The sequence below is a fragment of the Salvelinus alpinus genome, chromosome 22 (assembly GCF_045679555.1).
Source record: "Salvelinus alpinus chromosome 22, SLU_Salpinus.1, whole genome shotgun sequence".
NCBI lineage: Eukaryota > Metazoa > Chordata > Actinopteri > Salmoniformes > Salmonidae > Salvelinus > Salvelinus alpinus.
The window spans coordinates 12,292,384-12,319,108 of NC_092107.1; the positions used below are offsets into that span (position 1 = coordinate 12,292,384).

Genomic DNA, 26,725 nt, shown 5'->3' on the forward strand with positions numbered 1-26,725 from the left:
ACAATGTGATTTTCTGGATTTTTGTGTTAGATTCCGTCTCTCACAGTTGAAGTGTACCTATGATAAAAATTCTACATGCTTTGTTAAGTAGGAAAACCTGCAAAATCGGCAGTGTATCAAATACTTGTTCTCCCCACTGTACACTCAATTAGTATTTGGTAGCATTGCCTTTAAATTATTTAACTTGAGTCAAATGTTTCGGGTAGCTTTCCACAAGCTTCCCACAATAAGTTGGGTGAATTCTGGCCCATTCCTCCTGACAGAGTTGGTGTGACTGAGTCAGGTTTGTAGGCCTCCTTGCACACGCTTTTTCAGTTCTGCCCACAGATTTTCTATAGGATTGAGGTCAGGTCTTTGTGATGGCAACTCCAATACCTTGACTTTGTTGTCCTTGAGCCATTTTGCCACAACTTTGTAAGTATGCTTGGGGTCATTGTCCAATTGGAAGACCCATTTGCGACCAAGCTTTAACTTCCTGACTGATGTCTTGAGATGTTGCTTCAATATATCCACATAATTTTCCTGCCTCATGATGCCATCTATTTTGTGAAGTGCACCAGTCCCTCCTGCAGCAAAGCACCCCCACAACATGATGCTGCCACCCCCGTGCTTCACGGTTGGGATTGTGTTCTTCGGCTTGCAGGCCTTCCCCTTTTTCCTCTAAACATATAATCCTAACCAACCTGCCCTCCAAATACACCTCTGCTGTCTTCAACCAGGATCTCAACGATCACTGCCTCATTGCCTGCGTCCGTAATGGGTCTGCGGTCAAATGACCACCCCTCATCATTTAAACTCTCCCTAAAACACTTCAGCGAGCAGGTCTTTCTAATCGACCTGGCCCGTGTATCCTGGAAGGAGTAGAGGATGCCTGGTTATTCTTTAAAAGTGCTTCCCTCATCATCTTAAATAATCATGCCCCATTCAAAAAATGTATAACCAGGATCAGATATAGCCCTTGGTTCACTCCAGACCTGACTGCACTTGACCAGCACAAAAACATCCTGTGGCGTTCTCCATTAGCATCGAACAGCCCCCGCGATATGCAACTTTTCAGGGAAGTTAGGAACCATTATACACAGGCAGTTAGGAAAGTAAAGGCTAGCTTTTTCAAACAGAAACTTGCATCGTTTAAAGGCACAGTCAACTTAGTGTATGTAAACTTCTGACCCAGTGGAATTGTGATACAGTGAATAATAAATGAAATAATCTGTCTGTAAACAATTGTTGGAAAAATGACTTGTGTCATGCACAAAGTAGATGTCCTAACCGACTTGCCAAAACTATAGTTTGTTAACAAGAAATTTGTGGAATGGTTGAAAAAATTGTTTTTATGACTCCAACCTAATTGTATGTAAACTTCCGACTTCTACTGTATGTAAATCTGATATTTCAGTTTGGGATTTTTAATACATATGCAAAAAATTATAAAAACCTGTTTTTGCTTTGTCATTATGGGGTATTGTGTTTAGATTGATGAGGGGGGGAAACTATTCAATACATTTTAGAATTAGGCTGTAATGTAACAAAATGTGTAAATGGTCAAGAGATCTGACTACTTTCCAAATGCACTGTATGGGGAACAAAAACCTTATTTTTTTTTACTATGGTCTGGTCTCAATGCATTTACAAGTAACCTATCATTGATGAGAGGAGATATGAGGAGAAGTGCTATAGGATTAACTCAACAGTGAACAAAATCCATGAATAGCACCAGAAATGCAGTCTTGGAATGGAATGACAGTAAAAATGCCCACTGGACAGAGATGTTAATTCCACTTTGGTTCAAACAACGTTACAGTTGATTCAACTAGTGTGTGCCTAGTGGGTGGAATCCGAATAATGTAGTGTCTTAACAGGATGGACAAGAAGATTTGTCAACCTCAACTTCATAAGAATGGAGTAAATGTTATGACTCTGCCTGGAAAAGGTCCCCGGTGGGAGGGCTTCGAAACGATGAAGGCAGTGGCGAGTTGAGACTTGTCCCATATCGGTTGAGACTGCTAGTCAGTGCGTGTTGGATTGGAGTTTACAGACAGTCTAAACTACAGGTCCAGAATAATTCACCGAGTTTATAAAATCGAAGTGTCCAGTCCCTTCAGATGTTATTCGGGGGGTTGGTGGGGACTCCACAAGGGTCTGGTCAATTGGGTCGACTCCGGACACCTTTTCCAATGTGCGTAAAACGGTTTTATCTACTCGTCCTCTTTTCCGGACTAGCAACTTCAGGTGAGTGTGCTGAAGTTATTTCGATTTATAGGCCTACTCTACTAACTTTGAATGAATCCAAACAATGGAAACTAGTCCAACAGAACAGTAATTGTGGTTATTAGTAATATCTGGTTATAGCAGTTTAGATCACATGGTTAGATTATGTTTGATCAGTAATTATTCTCCTCCATCCCTCACTCGACACATCATTACGAAGGTATGGTGATATTTGGGAGTAGCTGTTCTATGCATTAGACCAGTAAAGTGGTGAAAACATTTACTCATACTGGTGCGTTAAGTGAAGTGGGAACTTGGGTCCACGCGCTGGCATAGGGTTGGTCGTCTGAGCATTCCGACGTGATTATACAATGCAACTTGCCTATCCCCTTAATGACTTTACCGTATTTGTCGGTATTGAGGCAAAGACACATTGTCTTGAGGCTTCATGCAACATAATTCGTTTCCTGCTTTTGATAATGTGTATCCGCGCTTGCGTGCCAGCAAATGGATCCGAGATTTTGACTGCCCTGTAGGAAGGTCCACCTGTTTCCCGTGAACAAGTCAAAGGATGTCACTAGTGGCTCATATGAGCTACTATCTTGGCAGATGCACAAATAACCTCAGTGGATATGTAATAAACAGATTACAATGAAAATAGGTCAAACTGTAGGCTATTTAGTTATCATGTATACAACTAAGCAAGCTAGACTAATTGCAGTTAGCGTCACTGATATTCCTCTGGAGAACAGTAGAGAACATTAGGCGTATTGAGAAAAGTAGGCCTATTTAACCTTGACATAATCTCTGGAAGTGTCCAACTGTGTGCTATAAGGGGATTATATGCATAGGTGCAAGCTGCTTAGGTTTACATTGACATCATGTGCCAAGCAATAATTCATTCATATTAACAGAGTGCCTGACTAATTGTGCAAATAAAGATAGACAATCTTGAGCAATTTACTGGCAATATTGAGCAACAAACTGTTGACACTTTTGACCATAGCAGACATGATACCCCTCCCCCCATGGGAATCATTTGGAATTTTTCAAATATCTTGCATTTAGGTTAAGAATCAGTCTCATGCCTGCCCTCGGCACTACAGAAGACTACGCTGGTGTCAGCACTATGCACAACTGTTGAGGAACAATCTTGTTAAAGAGGAGTTCATTAATTCACTCTAGGTTGTTTAGGACAACTCTAGGCCAAAGAGAGAAGTTGTTTAGATATTGTAAATATCCCTGTTTCCCCTGTTTAGCTAAAATATCAACAGGAAGCTATCACAATACTCTCTTAACCATTACGTGATATTCTGCCATTGGTGATAAATGTTAATTCTTGCCATGACTGGGTTTCCTTTCATAATGTATACCTACGTTTCCTTTCTTTGCTTTCCTACATCTCAACCAGCCTATTCCATGAGCTTGAGAGCTCATGGACACACAATCATGCATGTGTCAGCTTGTCCTGACAATCCTTGTTTACCATCTTGACACACACACACACGCACACACGCACACACACACACGCACGTGTTCAGAGCAATAATGAATTGCCTGCCTGTGCTGGTTACATAACCTCCAGATATTTGGTTGGCCATTTTAGCATAGTTGATCACATGTAATTTGCCATAATAGAGAAGGGCCACTTCTTTTGCACCACTGTTATTAGTTCAGGGTCAATATCACCAAGGAAAGTGTTTTGACATGCTAAACAGTCAACACACTTTTTATGCATAAAGTGAATGGGCAGCCCAGGGGCACAGTTGATAGCCACTTGGTCTATCTCAAGTTCCACCCTATAAGCTAACCTCATAAAGTCAAAGGGTGAAACTGCTTTCTGGGCCTTGCAAAGCCACTCTTAAAACTCCTGATTATTTCTTTCATGAGAATGGGTTTGGCCCTAAGCTGAAACAATGATTTGATGGCATATCTACTTCCCTGTGCATGACAAAGTTGTTGTGGGGGACAGTTCTGTTTTTCTCCAAACTATTTGTCAATAATGTAAACGAAAGGAGTTACAGTTAACTAGTGGTTTTCCTCAGGAAAAACAAACCAGTTGCAGCCATTTCAGATAGCTCATCTGACTCAACTGATGTTGTTAATTCATTCATCTGGAAACAGCTAAGTAATGTACCATGTTGGTAACACTGTACTTGACAGCTTACACAACTTGTCATAACCTGTTATAATACGGTCATAACACTGTCACGCCACATATTTAGACCTGCTGTGACATATATTGTGTTATTTTATGGCTGGCTATGACACCTACATAAGCGACACCTACAAAACTACCACACAAGGCAAAACATTCCGTTACACCATAGTCTACATGTCAACAGTATGTTTATGTTATATAACATTTTTAAACTGACCATATTAAATTATCATTGTAATTGCGCACACATTGATGTAAGACATGCACCTACCCCAATGCTCCGTTGCTGATGACTGGGATGAATGCAGGAGCAGATTTCAGGAGCAGGACAAGACACCCTCTTTTTGATTGATGACTGACATAAGGGCATGTACGTGATAGGCCTATCTGGCTTATATGATGATTATGATGATCAGGATGCTTCTTGACAGTGTCATAAAGTGTATATTCTACAAGTTGTTTAAAATATGATCTAAAAAAACAGGACTGTAAAGAATTCATTACAACAACAACAAAGGATTTAAGAAACAAACTTTTAAACGAAAGGAGACTTCTTGGCAGGGCGAAAACCTAAATTGAATAAATGTGGAGTTTGACACTCTTATGTAGGTGTCATAACCAGCCATAAAATAACGCAATATATGTCACAACAGGTGTAAATATATGGGTCATGACAGTGTTATGGCCATATTATGACAAGTTATGACAAGTTATGTCAGCTGTTAGGACATCTTATGACATGTTATGACCATGTCACTGGGTGTCAAGTAAAGTGTTACCAATATGTTTTATGGAGTCCCTGAGGCAAAATTACATTTTAAAATTCATTGATCCACTCAAATATATGCTCCAGAGTTATCCCCACCCCGAAGGCTCTATGGCTACCTGTAAATATGGTGTGTGGAAAAGTTTTCTCCAAAGCATTAGATTGTTATTGGTGTGGGTGGTAGTACATTTGTTGCGTTGGACCTAGGCCCACTTAAAAGACTTTAAAAAATGCACTTTACTCCAAAACAACAATCTGTGGAGAACTACTTGAGTCAGTGTTGAGGCCGAGGTGGGAGAGGAGGTTTGATGGATTCAACTTTTATCCTTTCTTATCGTAAAAACACTTTTCCTGGCCAATACTACAAGATGAATTGTAGTCTGTCAGTTCACCCCTGAATTCGGAAAAAAGGGGGAGAGAGGGCAGGAGGTAGAGAGAGAGAGAAGGGGGTGGAGAAAGAGCGAGAGGGAGAGAGGGAGAGAGCAAGAGTTTGTGTGTGGTGTGTGTGCAGTGGCATGTATTCATGGATGCCAATGGAAGCCATTCTTCCCCCCCAAAAAAATTTACTAAGATTCTTTTTTACTAAATCATGTATCTTTCGTCTTTCTGTGTTTCATACATTTCCTTCAATTCGCAAGAGGCTGAATGTATCTCACCGGAGAAAGCATCCGAGCGGGTGAAACAGTGCCCCTCTGTCTCTGACAGTATGTGTAGCGTATCTGATGCTGTCTGGTCATAAAGAGCATGGCATTGTTGCCGCCTGTAGCATTGAATGCAAGGGAAGCCAGCAAGCATTTGGCCTCCCTTGATAATAAAAAAAAAAAATAGCCAATCAGCGTTGACCTAAACTGAGTGAGCTCAGATGTAAATGGTCCGGGCCACCAAAAGAAAAGTGTCTAGGGAAGCCAGTTTGGATTTGGCTTCAGACCAATCACATCACAAGCTAAACGTCATTATTGACAGATTTTTTGTTGTTGTTGTTGCATTTCATTGTGTTGTTGTCCTCCGGTGGCTAGATAGCTAGCTACAATCGTCCCTTTCCTAAATAAGCCATGGATAGAGATAGGGATTTGGACTTATGGTTTTACTTGATTCTCCACACTGGAGAATTTAGTAAATTTATTATAACGGTGATTCTGCTCCAACCTTAAATTCATACATTGTGCCCCTGGCCTGAGAGGATGGAAGTTCAACATGTAGCTAGATGTAGTAGGCTAATGTTAACTAGCTGGCCTGGCTTATGAAAGGAAGGAAGTTAGGCTAGCAAGCAACTATTTTAGCCAGGTAGCCTAGGATAACACAAACTAAAAGTGTGTACTGTGTGACAGAGAAGTTGAAATGGTGCTGGAATAGTGGAGGCTGCTCCTGTTTTCTTTGCAACTTGCGCTAACTCTCCTTGGTTTTAAATCAATAGTTGTTTAGTAGTCCAAAAATCTCTGAAAAATTAACTTGATTGACCATGCTGTAGGTCATGTAACTGTTTGTTACTTGCAATATGTTTTGTGGAATTCAATGAACAGATGTTGCTTCTCCGGTTTTGTAATCAAACAAATGTGTGGTTGAATTTATTCTGCCACTGTGTCTTCTTATTGTCTCGGCCTTAGGCCTATATATCACTGTGTCAAGGCATATGAACTAACAGGTTATAGAGTAAACAACTCAATTATGACAACACATAGGTTGTAATATGGCTTCTTTTTCTGGATTGGCTTCCCCGGTGATTTTACCCATGCACCGTGTGTGTGTGTGACAGACAGCGAGTGAGAGTGATAGTGAGAGTATGTAGCTTGGCCTGTGAACGCAGGTTGTTACCTGAACTCAGCTTCTCCCTCCCACTATGAAAGAGCTCTTGTAAACGTAACCTGTGCTTGTGAAATCTCTGCCCACAAAGGAGCGAGGAGAGTCTTTGTAGTCTTCTTAGGCTTTGTGTTGTTGTGTGTAGGAGACCCGGCCCAAGTGTTTCTTTCTCCACCCCTGTAAGAGAGTCAGGTTTCGTCCGGCGAACTAGGAGTCTGGTCCTAAAAGGGGAAGAAAAACCAACATAGACACGATCTAGGAAATATTGTAATGAACACAATTTCCCAAGTCCGAGAGGAGAGCCGTGCCGATTGGTTGAGTTGCCTTACATTGTTCTTCCAGATCCAATGTAAACCCACCTTCTATTCACATTAAGTAACAACAACTCGTTAGATTTGCACCTACGGTACATTTCAACAGTCTTTTTGGTAAGGAAGGTACTCTGTACTGTGTTGATAACATCCACATACACTCTCTACTGGAGACTGACACATTAATCAATCAATGACTATAATGCAGCAGATTGATTGATTGATGTTATTTGATGATTAAAAACACATATAGAGCCATAACACCGATTTAATAGCTACTGTATGCAGTTATTCACGGAGACCTTATAGACTAGAGAGAGAGAGAGAGAGCGAGAGAACGAGAGAGAGAGAGAGAGAGAGAGATAAGATAAACTGATCTCGGGCTAAAAGATATGCAGGGAGAAGATAATACTGACAGGTTCAAGCAACAGATTTAGAGCAATTGAAGGAACATGTTCATCCCAAAGTATGTCACTGCTATAATAAATTATATCTACAAAAGTATGAAAATGACTCACAGAATGTGGAATATTCATACTTTCTTGACATGGGTATTCCTACTTTTTCTGTCTATCTTGTCTGCGACATACTGCAAGCCCATACTGCAAGTCTACTGCACTGGCATCCTCACGATATGTCCCTTTCCCTACATAGCTAGCTATTAATAAGCCATGAAAAAAATCACTGGACAATGGGTGTGGTCAGTAGACGCTAGAAGTCAAAGTCCCAATTCGAAACGTAAACAAGCAAACGAGCCCAACGGACAGAAAGACGGACAAACAAATAAACATCCCCTTAATATCATCATCTCCAATCTCTCTGGCTGTTCCCACTGAATTCCCCTACAGTGTCCCAGCTAGCACCTTTGGTTCCTTGGAAGTTGTGGGAACGTACGTTTTTGGTGTCCCATTGGTTCTGGGAACGAAGCCATACGTTTCCTGACCAGTAAAAACGAGGAGGGTTTAATTACAGACCGCTCCTTGATATCAAGTTACATCCAGTGATGCTCACCATTGTTACATAGCCATTTTTCTCACGTCGGGACAAAAGTTGTTGACAACTGTAGCATTGTAGCTAAGCCTAACCCTAACTATTTTCCTAACTTTAACCTCATTCTCTTAACCTGCCACACTAACTCACCTAACTTGCCACGTTAATTATCCTAACCTGCTATGTAAACAAATCATCTGTGTCGAGAATAGGAATGACCACATCAAGAAATACTCCGAATTGTGGTCTGACAAAGTTTTACTATGGTTTCCTAAAAGTTTTCCTGGGTGGTTTTATTAACGTTCTGTGAACACCAATTATATATATATTTTTTTAATGGAAAGTTTTCTTCACGTCTCGGAACAATTTGAGAACATTACTTTAAATAGAACCATGAGGAAACCTGTAGGAAACATTTGGCTGAAGTACTGAAAATCCCACAGAATAACGTTGTTTTTTAATGTTCTCGGAACAAGGTGTGAACATTATTTTAAATATAGCCATCTGAAAACCTGTAGGAAACATTATGCTGAAGTACTGAAATTCCAACAGAAGAACATTGTTTCTTAATGTCCTCTGAACTATTTGAGAACATTCCCAATGTCAAACCAGTTGGAGAACATTCGTAGAACGTTACTAAAATTGAGATTAAATGTAATAATGTTTGAACTTTTAAGAAACGTTCTGATAAAGTAATGAAATACCATTACATTTTTTTTGGTGAAGTTCCTTAAATGTGCTGAGAATGTTCCAAAGCCAAGCAACTATCCTGCACCATTCCCATAAAGAAAGGTTATGCAGAAGTATTGAATTTCCCACCTAAGAAACATATGGTTCTCAGAACATTATTCACTAGCTGGGTATCCTGCACATTTCCCAGAATCTTTTGGGAAGGTTGTATAAAAAAATTATTATAGGACAAATAATTAGAGGACAACCATGCTCTCACCAGGGTCTAAGAAACATATGGTTCTCAGGACATCCCACAAGGTTCTGGGAATGGTGCAGGATACCCAGCTAGGGCATAATGTTCTGAGAACCATATGTTTCTTAGGTGGGAATTTCACTACTTCAGCATCGCGTTTCTTACATGTTTCCTCATGGTTCTATTTAAAGTAATGTTCTCAAATTATTCCGAGAACGTTAAGAAACAACGTTCTTCTGTGAGAATTTCAGTACTTCAGCATGTTTTCTGCAGGTTTTCTCATGATTCTATTTAAAGTCATGTTTTCAGAACATTAAGAAAACTTTTTAAAAAACAAGAAAACATTAGTAATGTTCAAAGAACGTTATAAGAATGTTATTTAAAAACATATACATTCTGTTCTCAGCGTCAATAAAACTCTATCCTCTATCTTGTTAAGTATGTTTAGGTGTGTTGGCCCCTCCCACTCATTGGCCACACCTGATCTTAACCTTTTCACACACGAGTTCCAAATATCTCTAACGGTTGCCCCAGCGTGAGTTGTTTTATGCACGTGATGTCAGAATGCACTCACTGTTCCGAAATGTGATTGTTACGCAACAGGACAGTTAACCTGGGCTGAATGCAAATGATCTATAGGCTATGTTTCAACTTGTCAATTTCAAGTTTTATTTTCTAACAACAGTTGGAATTGAGGTGTGTTCCGCCTCTTCATTAACTCCATTTCACTGTTGCAGACAATTTATGTTTGAGGCTTTACTGAACCGGACAAACTTCTCTCTTCGAAATGATCAATGGTGAACTCACCCGTGATGTGATGAATTGTAAATAGGAATTTCTGTTAGCTAATTCATATTGTAGTTTCTGACCGCTTGTGTTATGTCAATCTTTCCTCAGTTAGCGCTAGGACTAATGTATCCTACATTTTCTGGTTTGGATGATTGTGTTATGCTGTCACGACTTCTGTGAATGTCCAAAAATAAACTGGTCACATTCAGGACATAACTTTGTAAGGACTGTGTTTGTGCAAAATGTTTCTGTGAAAAAAACAGTGTGGCCAGCTGAAACACTGACTGTTGCGTCAGTCAAAACTGGACGTTCTAAATAAGTGTTCTAATCACACCGGTTTGAGGTTAAGCTGCAGGGACCACTGTAGTAGGATCACACTCGTTTGTTGGTACATGGTGAGTGCTTGTTTCCTTTGAAATGGGGTCTGTTTGAATAGACTAAAATGAAATACATGGCATGCGAGCTCCATCCTGGTGGCGTAGTGGACTGTTTTCATGGCGACAGAACAGAAGATAATAGGTTTGAATCCCATTGATGTCGTGACACCATAAAAAGAAACATGTTTGCATGATTAATGCTTAATCAAATACATTTTCTTGTGACCTATCTGTGCTTGGAGTTAAAAACATTTAACACAAACAAAGCAAGCGGTGTGTTCTCAGAGCGGTATTTAATTACCTTCAACTAACCTATAAATTATTAAAACCTCAAAAGTAAAATGTTCAGGGAACCATAATAAAACGCTGTCAGAACCTCGCTTCAACCTAAAAATGTAAGTTCCCAGAACAGGTGAAATTTTCACTTCTGTTCTCAGAACGTGTAAAAAACATTCCGTTTTACCAAACGTACTGTATGGCTTCATTCCCAGATCCAATGGCAAACCAAAAACATACATTCCCACAACTTCCAAGGAACCAAATATGCTAGCTAGGCAGCTTATAATGTCAACAATTGCTTTCACTTGAGTAATGTGCCATTTTGCAATTGTAACTGTCACTAATTCCTCATTAAATAGCATTTATGCTCTAAATGTGAAAGGCATAACGTATAGGACATGCTATTAAAGTAATTGGTACACACTTTACAAGCTTTTTTTTATCTCTCTTAAAACCCACATTAGATTCAGAAACCCTTATGAGAAGTCATTGTTAATCAGTTAATCAGTAACACTGGCATCAGAAAGAAAGCTGCTGCATCTCCGAATGAAATCAGGGCCAATTATTTAGTGCCACAGAAATAAGTGCTATTTATGCTCCTAATAAATTAAAGGAAATATGATTAAAAAAATGTAACACACATTCAAATGGTCTGCATCTCATAGTGTGATCTTTAAGATGATTACCTAACATACTTGAGTTTGGATGAACCTACTGTAAATAGGTACTGTGTGAGAACCAATTTAGTCTACCTTCCCTTCCCTTTCCGCTCTCCAACTCCCCCTCCATCCTCCGTGCTCCAGTTTCCTGGTGGAAGATAAATGTGTTGGGGAAGGAGGGTGATGCTGGCCTATGTGCGGTAGCCCCATTCCCCTCACAACAAAAGCCAGTGTGGAGTCTGCTGTGGACAGACAGGTCTGAGCCTCCTCCTCCTCGTCCTCTTTCTGCCAGCAACGGTCATTAACTGGGACTGATATAGGCCAAGCTAGCTAGCTCAGAGCACGTAAATAGAGGCCTTTTTCTCGTCCCTGAGAATTTTGCCATTTCCTGAGGCAGGCCCAATCAGTCTGCCGCCACCAACCCCCCCCCCCCCCCCCCGCCCCCACCGCCACCCAAAAGATCCCCTCAATGATTTTGGGCAATTTAAAACACATTAAGGCCAGGGGGAACTGGGTGCGCTCCTCTGGTGTTGGTGATGAAGGAGGGCCCTCTCTGTCTAATGTACAGTGGGGCTGGTTACTGGTAATGTGGCCTACAGGAAGCCCTCTGCACTGCTGATAAGGACAATACAGGTTCCTGGGGAGCCAAGCCCAGCAGCTGTTTTCCCAGCTACATGCGTGAACTCATTAGATGAACAAGCATCCAGTCTTTATGGACCCATAGGCTTATAGCCATATCAAAAACCCTCTCAGCACGGGAGGGATGCATGCATTGTCCAATCAAATCGAATCCAATTTAATGCGCAGAATACAACAGGTACCTTACCGTGAATTGCTTACTTACAAGCCCTTAACCAACAATGCAGTTCAATAAATAGAGTTAAGAATATATTTACTAAATAAACTAAAGTAAAAAAAATTATAAAATAAAAAAGTAACACAAGAAAATAACATAACAATAACGAGGCTATATACAGGGGGCACCGGTACCGAGTCAATGTTAGTTGAGGACATTTGTAAAGTGACTATGTATAGATAATAAACAGGGAGTAGCAGCAGTGTAAAAAGAAAGGGGGGGGGGTTGTCAATGTAAACAGTCCGGGTGGACATTTGATTAATTGTTCAGCAGTCTTATGGCTTGGGGGTAGAAGCTGTTAAGGAGCCTTTTGGTCCTAGACTTGGAGCTCCAGTACCGCTTGCCGTGCAGTAGCAGAGAGAACAGTCTATGACTTGGGTGACTGGAGTCTTTGACAATTTTGTGGGCCTTCCTCTTGCACCACCTACTATATACAGTGGTTTGCGAAAGTATTCACCTCCTTGGCCATTTTGTTGCCTTACAACCTGGAATTAAAATAGATTTTTGGGGGGTTTGTATCATTTGATTTACACAACATGCATACCACTTTGAAGATACTAAATATTTTTTATGTGAAACAAACAAGAAATAAGATTTTAAAAAAGAAAACTTGAGCGTGCATGACTATTCACCCCTCCAAAGTCAATACTTTGTAGAGCCACCTTTTGCAGCAATTACCATCTCTTGGGGAATGTCTCTATAAGCTTGGTACATCTAGCTACTGGGATTTTTGTCCATTCTTTAAGGCAAAACTGCTCCAGCTCCTTCATGTTGGATGGGTTCCGCTGGTGTACAGCAATCTTTAAATCATACCACAGATTCTCAATTGGATTGAGGTCTGGGGTTTGACTAGGCCATTGCAAGACATTTAAATGTTTCCCCTTAAACCAGTTGAGTGTTGCTTTCGCAGTATGCTTAGGGTCATTGTCCTGCTGGAAGGTGAACCTCCTTCCCAGTCTCAAATCTATTGAAGACTGAAACAGGTTTCCCTCAAGAATTTCCCTGTATTTAGCGCCGTCCATCATTCCTTCAATTCTGACCAGTTTCCCACCACCATGCTTCACTGTGGGGATGGTGTTCTCAGGGTGATGAGAGGTGTTGGGTTTGCGCCAGACATAGCTTTTTCCTTGATGGCCAAAAAGCTAAATATTAGTCTCATCTGACCAGAGTACCTTCTTCCATATGTTTGGGGAGTCTCCCACATGCCTTTTGGCGAACACCAAACATGTTTGCTTATTTTTTTATTTAAGCAATGGCTTTTTTCTGTCCTCTCTACCGTAAAGCCCAGCTCTGTGGAGTGTAAAGTGGTCCTATGGACGGATACTCCAATCTCCGCTGTGAAGCTACACAAAGCTCCTTCAGGGTTATCTTTGGTCTCTTTGTTGCGTCTCTGATTAATGCCCTCCTTGCCAGGTCCGTGAGTTTTGGTGGACGGCCCTCTCTTGGCAGGTTTGTTGTGATGCCATATTCTTTCAATTTTTTAATAATGGATTTAATGGTGCTCTGTGGGATGTTCAAAGTTTCAAATATTTTTTATAACTCAACCCTGATCTGTGCTTCGCCACAACTTTGACCTGTTTGGAGAGCTCCTTGGTCTTCATGGTGCCGCTTGCTTGGTGGTGCCACTTGCTTAGTGGTGTTGCAGACTCTGGGGCCTTTCAGAACAGGTGTATATATACTGAGATCATGTGACACATAGATTGCACACAGGTGAACTTTATTTAACTAATTATGTGACTTCTGAAGGTAATTGGTTGCACCAGCTCTTATTTAGGGGCTTCATAGCAAACGGGGTGAATCCTTTAAGGGGTGGCAGGTAGCCTAGTTGTTAGAGCGTTGGGCCAGTAACCGAAAAGTTGTTAGATCGAATCCTCGAGCTGACAAGGTAAAAATCTGTCGTTCTGCCCCCAAACAAGGCAGTTAACCCACTGTTCCTACATCGTCATTGTAAATAAGAATGTATTTTTCACTGACTTGCCTGGTTAAAAACATATGCGCACACCCCTTTTCCATTTTTATTTGTTCGAATTTTTTTCAACAAGTTATTTTTTTCATTTCACTTCACCAATTTGGAACTATTTTGTGTATATCCATTACATGAAATCCAAATAAAAATCTATTTAAATTACAGGTTGTAATGCAACAAAATAGGAAAAATGGTGATGCATTCTTTTGCAAGGCACTATAGGTCCTGGATGTCAGGAAGCTTGGCCCCAGTGATGTACTGGGCAATAACCCTCTGTAACGCCTTACGGTCAGATGCCGAGCAGTTGCCATACCAGGCGGTTATGCAAACGGTCTGGATGCTCTCGATGGTGCAGCTGTAGAACTTTTTAAGGATCTGGGGACCCATGCCAAAATCTTTTCAGTCTCCTGAGGGGGAAAAGGTGTTGTCGTGACCTCTTTCACAACTGTTTTGGTGTGTTTGTACCATGATAGTTTGTTGGTGATGTGGACACCAAGGAACTTGAAACTCATGACCCGCTCCACTTCAGCCCCGTCGATGATAATGGGGGCCTGTTCGGCCCTCCTTTTCCTATAGTCCACGATCAACTCCTTTGTCTTGCTCACATTGAGGGAGGCTTATAGCCATATCAAAAACTCTCTCAGCACAGGAGGGAGGAGAGATCGGAGCGATTAATATTATGACTGTATTTGGTTGCGTGCCATATACGGTAGTTATCCAGTATAAGTGAAGATCACATGTAGCTAGTTCAAGTGTTTGCCCCTAAAGGACCTTATAGACCCTGGGTCATATTCATTAGGCACCAAACAGAAGAAAACTAACTGAAATAAGAAGGGATTACCAGTAAGCCTGGCGGGTAGGAGCGTTGGGCCAGTAACCGAAAGGTTGCTGGATCAAATCCCAGAGCTGACAAGGTAAAAAGCTGCCATTCTGCTCCTGAGCAAGGCAGTTAACCCACTGTTCCCTGGGTGCCGAAGATGTGGATATCAATTAAGGCAGCCCTATGCACCTCTCTGTTTAAGAGGGGTTGGGTTAAATGCGGAAGACACATTTCAGTTGAATGCATTCAGTTGTACCTTGTGGAGTCCTTGTGGACTTCCGGCGCCCCTTGTGGACTTCCGGCGCCGACCGAGATGGCCGACTTCCGGCGCCGACCGAGATGGCCGCCTCGCTTCGCGTTCCTAGGAAAATATGCAGTATTTTGTTTTTTTATGTGTTATTCCTTACATTGGTACCCCAGGTAATCTTAGGTTTCATTACATACAGTCGGGAGGAACTACTGAATATAAGAGCAACGTCAACTCACCATCGTTACAACCAGGAATATGACTTTCCTGAAGCGGATCCAGTGTTTTGCCTTCTACCCAATACAATGGATCTGATCCCAGCCGGCGACCCTAAGCGACGCCGTAAAAGGGGCAAACGAAGCGGTCTCCTGGTCAGGCTTCGGAGATGGGCACATCGCGCACCACTCCATAGCATACTACTCGCCAATGTCCAGTCTCTTGACAATAAGGTTGATGAAATCCGAGCAAGGGTAACATTCCAGAGAGACATCAGAGATTGTAACGTTCTTTGCTTCACGGAAACATGGCTCACTCGAGAGACGCTAACGGAGTCGGTGCAGCCAGCTGGTTTCTTCACGCATCGCGCCGACAGAAACAAACATCTTTCTGGTAAGAAGAGGGGCGGGGGTGTATGCCTTATGATTAACGAGACGTGGTGTGATCATAACAACATACAGGAACTCAAGTCATTCTGTTCACCTGATCTAGAATTCCTCACAATCAAATGTCGACCCCATTATCTACCAAGGGAATTCTCTTCGATTATAATCACAGCTGTATATATTCCCCCCCAAGCAGACACATCGATGGCCCTGAACGAACTTTATCTGACTCTTTGTAAACTGGAAACCACACACCCTGAGGCTGCATTCATCGTAGCTGGGGACTTTAACAAGGCTAATCTGAAAACAAAACTCCCTAAATTCTATCAGCATATCGATTGTGCTACCAGGGCTGGTAAAACCTTGGATCATTGTTATACTAACTTCCGCGACGCATATAAGGCCCTCCCCCGCCCTCCTTTCGGAAAAGCTGACCACGACTCCATTTTGTTGCTTCCAGCCTACAAACAGAAACTAAAACAGCAAGCTCCCTCGCTCAGGTCTGTTCAACGCTGGTCCGACCAATCTGATTCCACGCTTCAAGACTGCTTCGATCACGTGGATTGGGATATGTTCCGCATTGCGTCCAACAACAACATTAGAAAGTGCATTGACGATGTCGTACCCACAGCAACGATTAAAACATTCCCAAACCAGAAACCGTGGATTGATGGCAGCATTCGCGTGAAACTGAAAGCGCGAACCACTGCTTTTAACCAGGGCAAGGTAACCGGAAACATGACCGAATACAAACAGTGTAGCTATTCACTCCGCAAGGCAATCAAACAAGCTAAGTCCCAGTATAGAGACAAAGTAGAGTCGCAATTCAACAGCTCAGACACAAGAGGTATGTGGCAGGGTCTACAGTCAATCACGGATTACAAAAAGAAAACCAGCCCCGTCGCGGACCAGGATGTCTTGCTCCCAGACAGACTAAATAACTTTTTTGCTCGCTTTGAGGACAATACAGTGCCACTGACACGGCCCGCTACCAAAACCTGCGGGCTCTCCTTCACTGCAGCCGAGGTGAGTAAAACATTTAAACGTGTTAACCCTCGCAAGGCTGCAGGCCCAGACGGCATTCCCAGCCGCGTCCTCAGAGCATGCGCAGACCAGCTGGCTGGTGTGTTTAAGGACATATTCAATCAATCCTTATCCCAGTCTGCTGTTCCCACATGCTTCAAGAGGGCCACCATTGTTCCTGTTCCCAAGAAAGCTAAGGTAACTGAGCTAAACGACTACCGCCCCGTAGCACTCACTTCCGTCATCATGAAGTGCTTTGAGAGACTAGTCAAGGACCATATCACCTCCACCCTACCTGACACCCTAGACCCACTCCAATTTGCTTACCGACCCAATAGGTCCACAGACGACGCAATCGCAACCACACTGCACACTGCCCTAACCCATCTGGACAAGAGGAATACCTATGTGAGAATGCTGTTCATCGACTACAGCTCAGCATTTAACACCATAGTTCCCTCCAAACTCGTCATCAAGCTCGAGACCCTGGGTCTCGACCCCGCCCTGTGCAACTGGGTCCTGGACTTCCTGACGGGCCGCCCCCAGGTGGTGAGGGTAGGTAACAACATCTCCACCCCGCTGATCCTCAACACTGGGGCCCCACAAGGGTGCGTTCTGAGCCCTCTCCTGTACTCCCTGTTCACCCACGACTGCATGGCCATGCACGCCTCCAACTCAATCATCAAGTTTGCGGACGACACTACAGTGGTAGGCTTGATTACCAACAACGACGAGACGGCCTACAGGGAGGAGGTGAGGGCCCTCGGAGTGTGGTGTCAGGAAAATAACCTCACACTCAACGTCAACAAAACAAAGGAGATGATTGTGGACTTCAGGAAACAGCAGAGGGAGCACCCCCCTATCCACATCGACGGGACAGTAGTGGAGAAGGTGGAAAGTTTTAAGTTCCTCGGTGTACACATCACGGACAAACTGAATTGGTCCACCCACACAGACAGCGTTGTGAAGAAGGCGCAGCAGCACCTCTTCAACCTCAGGAGGCTGAAGAAATTCGGCTTGTCACCAAAAGCACTCACAAACTTCTACAGATGCACAATCGAGAGCATCCTGTCGTGCTGTATCACCGCCTGGCACGGCAACTGCTCCGCCCACAACCGTAAGGCTCTCCAGAGGGTAGTGAGGTCTGCACAACGCATCACCGGGGGCAAACTACCTACCTTCCAGGACACCTACACCACCCGATGTCACAGGAAGGCCATAAAGATCATCAAGGACAACAACCACCCAAGCCACTGCCTGTTCACCCCGCTATCATCCAGAAGGCGAGGTCAGTACAGGTGCATCAAAGCAGGGACCGAGAGACTGAAAAACAGCTTCTATCTCAAGGCCATCAGACTGTTAAACAGCCACCACTAACATTTAGTGGCCGCTGCCAACATACTGACTCAACTCCAGCCACTTTAATAATGGGAATTGATGGAAATTATGTAAAAATGTACCACTAGCCACTTTAAACAATGCCACTTAATATACTGTTTACATACCCTACATTACTCATCTCATATGTATATGTATATACTGTACTCTATATCATCTACTGCATCTTGCCATCTTTATGTAATACATGTATCACTAGTCACTTTAAACTATGCCACTTTATGTTTACATACCCTACATTACTCATCTCATATGTATATACTGTACTCTATACCATCTACTGCATCTTGCCTATGCCGTTCTGTACCATCACTCATTCATATATCTTTATGTACATATTCTTTATCCCTTTACACTTGTGTGTATAAGGTAGTAGTTGTGGAATTGTTAGGTTAGATTACTTGTTGGTTATTACTGCATTGTCGGAACTAGAAGCACAAGCATTTCGCTACACTCGCATTAACATCTGCTAACCATGTGTATGTGACAATTTGATTTGATTTGAACTGACTAGGTATTTCCCTTATATGCATATTTTTGTTTTATGTTGCAAAACGTTTTGGTATGGTGTGCCCTAATGTATACAACCCTGTACTACCGCTCATATCTTCCCAGAGGTTTTAGAGTACTAGGTCATGTTCTGCTTGGTCATTGGGTTGAACAGCACCCCTGGTGCCTACCCATAGAAAAGGGGTATTGCACTCTCTACAAAATGTGGTTTGGCCATCCATTTTAACGGGACAGAACACTTCTTCTAATTACACTGAACAAAAATATAAATGCAACATGTAAAGTGTTGGTCCCATGTTTCATGGGCTGAAATAAAATATCACAGAAATGTTCCATACGCACAAATTTGTTCACATCACTGTTAGTGAGCATTTCTCCTTTGCCAAGATAATCCATCCACCTGACAGGTGTGGCATATCAAGAAGCTGATTAAACAGCATTATCATTACACATGTGCACCTTGTGCTCGGGACAATAAAAGGCCACTCTAAAATCTGCAGTTTTGTCACAAAACATGCCACGGATGTCTCATGTTTTGAGGGAGCTTGCAATTCGCATGCTGACTGCAGGAATGATCACCAGAGCTGTTGCCAGATAATTTAATGTTCTTTTCTCTATCATAAGCCACCTCCAACGTTGTTTTAGAGAGTTTGGCAGTACATCCAACCGGCCTCACATCCAACTGGCCTCACGACCGCAGACCATGTGTATGGCGTCGTGTGCGCGAGTGGTTTGCTAATGTCAACGAACACAATTAGATTTTATCAATGGCAATTTGAATGCACAATTGTACTGTGATAAGATCCTGAGGCTCATTGTGAGGCACATTTTTTTTTAAAGGTATTTGTGACCAACAGATGCATATTTGTATTCCCAGTCATGTGAAATCCATTGATTAGGGCTTGATGAATTTATTTCAATTCACTGATTTCCTTATATGAACTGTAACTAAGGAAAATCTTTGAAATTGTTTCACTCTTTTGGAACCCTTTTTTTCTAAGAGTGTAGCGTTGTCTGGACTATTATAAGTGTGCAGAATACACACATGAACGCGCACACACGCACTCACACACGCACGCACACACACACACACACAAACACAAACACACACACACACACACACACACACACACACACACACACACACACACACACACACACACACACACACACACACACACACACACACACACACACACACACACACACACACACACACACACACACACACACACACACACACAAAGAAAGAACACAAAGCAAACAGGGCAATCTTAACTCGGACGACACCTGAACAGAATAAGCCGGGCTTCTGATTTAACTGGGGCCAAGATCATTTATTACAGTTTTTTTCATTCGCTTTGTTGCTATTTAACAAGAATGTGAAATTTCAAAACACTTAGTACAAAACGCCACACTGGTAACACTTGTAATGCAGCAAGTCTTATTCTAAACCTTATATTGTGCATTCATTTTGTTTGTAGACATGTCTCACCACACAACCATTGATCCAAAATATAAATATACCGATATAATTACAACAATAAAATTAAACTAGTTAAATTAATGAAAAAACATAACGATTGGAAGGTACTAGTTTGCATCAAGCCTGACCATTGGTTCTCAGCTACATTGCAGTAAATGACCAGGGCCAAACGGGCACCCAGGGCACCCAGAGCACGGACACCCAGGGCATGTGCCCCGTGGCCCCCGACCTCCAGGGCCCCCCCCCCCCCCCTAAAATGCCCTGTAAATGTCCTCATTGTTCATGCACCTGGGGAAAAACCTTTGAACATGGCGAATCCAAGCATGACATACAGTGGGGAGAACAAGTATTTGATACACTGCCGATTATGCAGGTTTTCCTACTTACAAAGCATGTAGAGGTCTGTAATTTTTATCATAGGTACACTTCAACTGTGAGAGACGGAATCTAAAACAAAAATCCAGAAAATCACATTGTATGATTTTTAAGTAATTAATTAGCATTTTATTGCATGACATAAGTATTTGATACATCAGAAAAGCAGAACTTAATATTTGGTACAGAAACCTTTGTTTGCAATTACAGAGATCATACGTTTCCTGTAGTTCTTGACCAGGTTTGCACACACTGCAGCAGGGATTTTGGCCCACTCCTCCATACAGAACTTCTCCAGATCCTTCAGGTTTCGGGGCTGTCGCTGGGCAATACGGACTTTCAGCTCCCTCCAAAGATTTTCTATTGGGTTCAGGTCTGGAGACTGGCTAGGCCCCTCCAGGACCTTGAGATGCTTCTTACGGAGCCACTACTTAGTTGCCCTGGCTGTGTGTTTTGGGTCGTTGTCATGCTGGAAGACCCAGCCACGACCCATCTTCAATGCTCTTACTGAGGGAAGGAGGTTGTTGGCCAAGATCTCGCAATACATGGCCCCCTCCATCCTCCCCTCAATACGGTGCAGTCATCCTGTCCCCATTGCAGAAAGGCATCCCCAAAGAATGATGTTTCCACCTCCATGCTTCACGGTTGGGATGGTGTTCTTGGGGTTGTACTCATCCTTCTTCTTCCTCCAAACACGGCGAGTGGAGTTTAGACCAAAAAGCTCTATTTTTGTCTCATCAGACCACATGACCTTCTCCCATTCCTCCTCTGGATCATCCAGATGGTCATTGGCAAACTTCAGACGGGCCTGGACATGCGCTGGCTTGAGCAGGGGGACCTTGCGTGCGCTGCAGGATTTTAATCCATGATGGCGTAGTGTGTTACTAATGGTTTTCTTTGAGACTGTGGTCCCAGCTCTCTTCAGGTCATTGACCAGGTCCTGCCGTGTAGTTCTGGGCTGATCCCTCACATTCCTCATGATCATTGATGCCCCACGAGGTGAGATCTTGCATGGAGCCCCAGACCGAGGGTGATTGACCGTCATCTTGAACTTCTTCCATTTTCTAATAATTGCGCCAACAGTTGTTGCCTTCTTACCAAGCTGCTTGCCTATTGTCCTGTAGCCCATCCCAGCCTTGTGCAGGTCTACAATTTTATCCCTGATGTCCTTACACAGCTCTCTGGTCTTGGCCATGGAGAGGTTGGAGTATGTTTGATTGAGTGTGTGGACAGGTGTCTTTTATACAGGTAACGAGTTCAAACAGGTGCAGTTAATACAGGTAATGAGTGGAGAGCAGGAGGGCTTCTTAAAGAAAAACTAACAGGTCTGTGAGAGCCGGAATTCTTACTGGTTGGTAGGTGATCAAATACTTATGTCATGCAATAAAATGCTAATTAATTACTTAAAAATCATACAATGTGATTTTCTGGATTTTTGTTTTAGATTCCGTCTCTCACAGTTGAAGTGTACCTATGATAAAAATTACAGACCTCTACATGCTTTGTAAGTAGGAAAACCTGCAAAATCGGCAGTGTATCAAATACTTGTTCTCCCCACTGTAGGTCTGGATTGATGTCATTGCATGCCTCATCCATGGCCTGAAGGAGGGTGGCATGCTTATGTCTTATGTGACTCAGTTCACCAGAGTTGTGGGTTCGATTCACACTGAGATCACATACAGAAATGTGTGGACTCACTCACTGCGTAAATGGCATATAAATGGTGTTTTCCAATGCAATTTTAGTAAAGCAGTGTGAAACCCCTCCATCAAGAAGACCCCAGCAACTTAATTTTGTATACTTATTACTGTAATGCCAGTTGTCACATACCTTTGTATCATACAGTTACATTGTTATAATTCTCTAAGTCTTCGGTGATGTTTATAAATGTCACGTTCTGACCTTAGTTCCTTTTTTATGTCTTTATTTTAGTTTGGTCAGGGCGTGAGTTGGGGTGGGCATTCTATGTTATTTTTCTATGTTTTGTTCTGTATGTTATATTTCTATGTGTTTGGCCTAGTATGGTTCTCAATCAGAGGCAGGTGTCAGTCGTTGTCTCTGATTGGGAGCCATATTTAGGTAGCCTGTTTTCTATTGTGTTTTGTGGGTGATTGTTTCCTGTGTTAGTACCATACGGTACTGTTTCGGTTTTCATTTATTCTCTTGTTCTTTTGTATTTTGTATTCATTCTCGATTAAATGATATTATGGATACGTACCACGCTGCCTTTTGGTTCTCCTTCCACCAACGAAAGCCGTTACAATAAAGTGTAGTACTGGGATGCAAACTCCAAATGGAATACATTTCAACTCTACAGTATATCTGACATGGTACAGGGGTCTTCTTTTTTAAGCCCATAACTATGTGTGTGAGGTGTATACATTTGTTTCAAAGTAGATTTGTTTAAGACGACCAATAAACACTCTGTGTGACCCTGATTTAGCCCACTGCAGTAAAAGGATCATTATTGGCCTCCCCCTCAATGTCAGTATGACAAAGGAGCTGATCGTGGACTACAGGATACGGAGGGCCGAGCACACCCCCATTCACATGGACTGGGCTGTAGTGGAGCGGGTTTGAGAGCTTCAAGTTCCTCTGTGTCCACATCACTAAGAATCTATCATGGTCCATACACACCAACACAGGCACGACAATGGCTCTTCCCTCTCAGGAGGCCGAAAAGATTTGGCATGGTCCCTCAGCTCCTCAAAAAGTTCTACAGCTGCACCATCGAGAGCATCTTGACTGGCTGCATCACCGCTTAGTATGGCAACTGCTTGGCATCCGACCACAAGGCACTACAGAGGGTAGAGCGTATGGCCCAGTACATCACTGGGGCCGAGCTTCCTGCCATCCAGGACCTCTATACCGGGCGGTGTTAGAGGAAGGCCCTAAAAATTGTCAAAGACTCCACCAACCCAAGCCATAGACTGTTCTCTCTTCTACTGCACAGCAAGCGGTACCCATGCACCAAGTCTGGAACCAACAGGACCCTGAACAGCTAATCAAATGGCTACCCGGACTACCTGCATTGATCCTTTTTTGGACTAACTCTCTTGCACTTACTCTATGCACACATATGCATACTGATGCCACACACACACACTCACACATACAGTACTCACACTGACACATACACATTTTCACACTCACCACATACACTGCTGCTACTGTCTATCTATCCTGTTGCCTAGTCAGTTTACACCTACCTATATGTACAGTAAATAGCTACCTCAACTACCTCGTACCCCTGCACATCGACTCGGTACTGGTACTCCCTGTATATAGCCATGTTATTTTCTACTCACTAAAATATATAGCCATGTTATTTTTACTTGTTCTTTTTATTAGTTATTCACTGTATTTATTTATTTCTTTTTTAAAATCTTTAACTCTGCATTGATGGAAAAGGACCCGTAAGTTTCACTGTTAGTCTACACATATTGTCTATGAAGCATGTGACAAATAAAATTAGATTGGATTAAGTTATAGTAAAATCTATTTTAACAAATGAGAAGACAATCATATCAAAAGTAATGTGAGCCATTTATTTCTAGATGAAACACTCATTAAGGTGAAAAGTGACTGTATGATTTGATTTTGTGGTGTGGTAGTTAGTAAATTGAAAATGTGCTTATAGTTTTGAAGCAGCTGTCTTTTCAATGATCTGTTTTTAGTTTTGTACTAAGAGTTGTGAATCACATACTTATGAAAATTGCACTAAAGCGATTGAAAACAATGTAATATCAGAGGAAAACAGACATGATCAGCCGAGCACTGATGTAATTTTGTTTTGTAGTGAAACAGGAACTGTTGAGCAATTTAAGAATGTCTCTTCCTGATTCTGGGTTCGAGTCCAGGCTCTGTCGCAGCCGGCCGCGACCGGGAGACCCATGGGGCGGCGCACAATTGGCCCAGCGTTGTCCGGGTTAGGGGAGGGATTGGCCGGCAGGGATGTCCTTGTCCCATCGCGCACTAGCGACTCCTGTAGCGGGCTGGGCACAGTGCACACTGACACGGTCACCAGCTGTACAGTGTTTCCTCCAACACATTGGTGTGGCTGGCTTCTAGGTTAAGTGGGCATTGTGTTAAGAAGCAGTGCGGCTTGGTTGGGTTGCGTTTCGGAGGACGCACGGCTCTCAACCTTCACCTCTCCCGAGTCCGTACGGGAGTTGCAGCGATGAGACAAGACTGTAACTACCAATTGGATACCAAGAAATTGGGGAGAAAATGTATATTTTTTATAATGTCCCTTCCTGGGACTGTGTTTGTGTGTGTGTTTTTGTGTGTAGACCACACTGCAGACTCCATTCTGTGCATGTCACTCAATCCATTATCTGGAGCAGGGAAAATGCTGCCAAGTTTTGTCTCTCTTTAATTTCCAGCACTTTCTCTGTAATGTGTGGGTGTGAGCGTCTGTTGGTACACCAACATCCATAACATACAGTATTGATGTTGTATGTATGTACTGTATGTACAGTATGTATGTATGTATGTTTACTAGTGTTTCTGTGGCATAACTACTATGCTGTGCTGTGTTCCTGTGGCTTCAGGCATGTTACCGGTCAGTGGGATGAGGGTGTACACGTCGGGGGAGGTGGAGGCGGTGAACGGCACAGATGTGCGGCTGAAATGTAACTTCCAGAGCAGCTCGCCCATCACCCCAGCAACGCTCACGGTCTCATGGAGCTTCCGCCCCCTCGAACCTGGCCGTGAGGAGTCAGTGAGTCACCCTGGCTGATTGTAGAACCCTCTGGGCATCCTCGAGATGTAGTTCAGAGACTGTGTGTGTGTGTGTGTTTATAATCTGCATTCTGTTGTTTGTCAAGGACCTCTGAGTCAGCCATCAACCTCCTTGTCAGTGTCATTTAGGAATCTGGCTGAACCGTTTAGAAAAATGACCTTGTTTTGGAAACGCTATTGTTGGAGAAGCTCTATTAGAGGCGACAATCTAGTAAATTAGATACAATTAACTACCCTCTAATGAGATGCAATTTGATCTCATTAAGCATTGTGCCAATACATGCCAGGTGTTCTACTACCATGAGAGGCCTTACCCTCCCCCAGAAGGGCGTTTCCATAAGCGGGCGACATGGGCGGGTGATATCATGGGGCGGGACGCCTCCATCGTGGTGCGTGAGGTCAAGTTCACCTACAACGGGACGTTCAGCTGCCAGGTGAAGAACCCTCCGGACGTCCACGGCAACGCGGGGGAGGTGAAACTAACCGTGGTCACCACAGGTTAGTGTCTGTCCACTGTGAAGTGTACAAGGGTGCTGGGTTAAAATATACTGTAGACGTGTCTGCTGTCCAATCTTTGGCCTCAGGCTGTGAAAACCTCCCAGCAATCTTTACAAAACCAATCTGGCCCATTTGTCATTTATTCAATCCAGCAGCTCCTTTCTCACAGCAGGTACTAGCTGACATTGCTACTGTAATGGGATAATATGTTTGCTGTTGATACATTAAAAAAAATCCTAAAACATCCCATAAGGTCATCATCATGTACCTCCCCTGGGAACCAGCCATCTAGTCTTTTTCGAATAGAGAGTTTCCTCTTACTTTACTTATTTCCCCCTCTTTTCTTTCCAGCCTCCTTCTCTGAGATTGTCATTCTGGCTGCAGCCATCGGGGGCGCCATCATGCTGATGGTCATCCTCCTCGTCATCATCATGTCAATAAGGCAATGTCTCAAGAAGAGACAGGAGGAGTGGGTGGAGGAACTGCCTCGCAGAGAGAGAAAGGACCCTACAGTGTGGTAAGACAGAGAGAGCGAGAAGGAGCGAGAGAGAGTGGGATCTCTCCAACCTGTCTTCCCTCTGGCTGGGCTCTGTGGTGCTCACCTCTGGGACTGGGTTCAGTCAATTGCTCTGTCTGCGTGGACACTCTCCTCTGAACCTAGCTTTGGAACCAAAACCTGGACCTATCGTTGGGCAGATGTTTTTACAAAGAGCAGACTAAAAGTGCCTTAGAATACTACTGTAGATTATCCATCTGCTGGATCCTGTATCTTACCACCATGCACCTTTCTGGAAAGACAGTAGGCCTGCATTAATATTTTCCTGTATATCAAATGGGCTTCTTAACACATTTCCTGTTTAAGTGTAGATGTTTTATGAGATAGCTGTGGAAAATAATGTACAGTATTTCTATTGTGATTTCCTACTATCAGTTTCAAAC

General features: G+C 42.9%; 1 protein-coding gene across 1 annotated transcript in view; it reads left to right on the forward strand.

The window, feature by feature from the left end:
- The first annotated feature begins 1,973 nt into the window (after positions 1 to 1,973).
- Positions 1,974 to 26,725, forward strand: part of LOC139549748 (uncharacterized) — a 48,205-nt gene continuing 23,453 nt past the window's right edge. The window contains exons 1-4 of the mRNA XM_071360482.1: positions 1,974 to 2,229; positions 25,099 to 25,268; positions 25,576 to 25,786; positions 26,138 to 26,303. Coding sequence (XP_071216583.1) covers positions 2,103 to 2,229; positions 25,099 to 25,268; positions 25,576 to 25,786; positions 26,138 to 26,303 — 674 coding nt within the window. The 5' untranslated portion in view covers positions 1,974 to 2,102. The remainder of the gene's footprint in view (positions 2,230 to 25,098; positions 25,269 to 25,575; positions 25,787 to 26,137; positions 26,304 to 26,725) is intronic.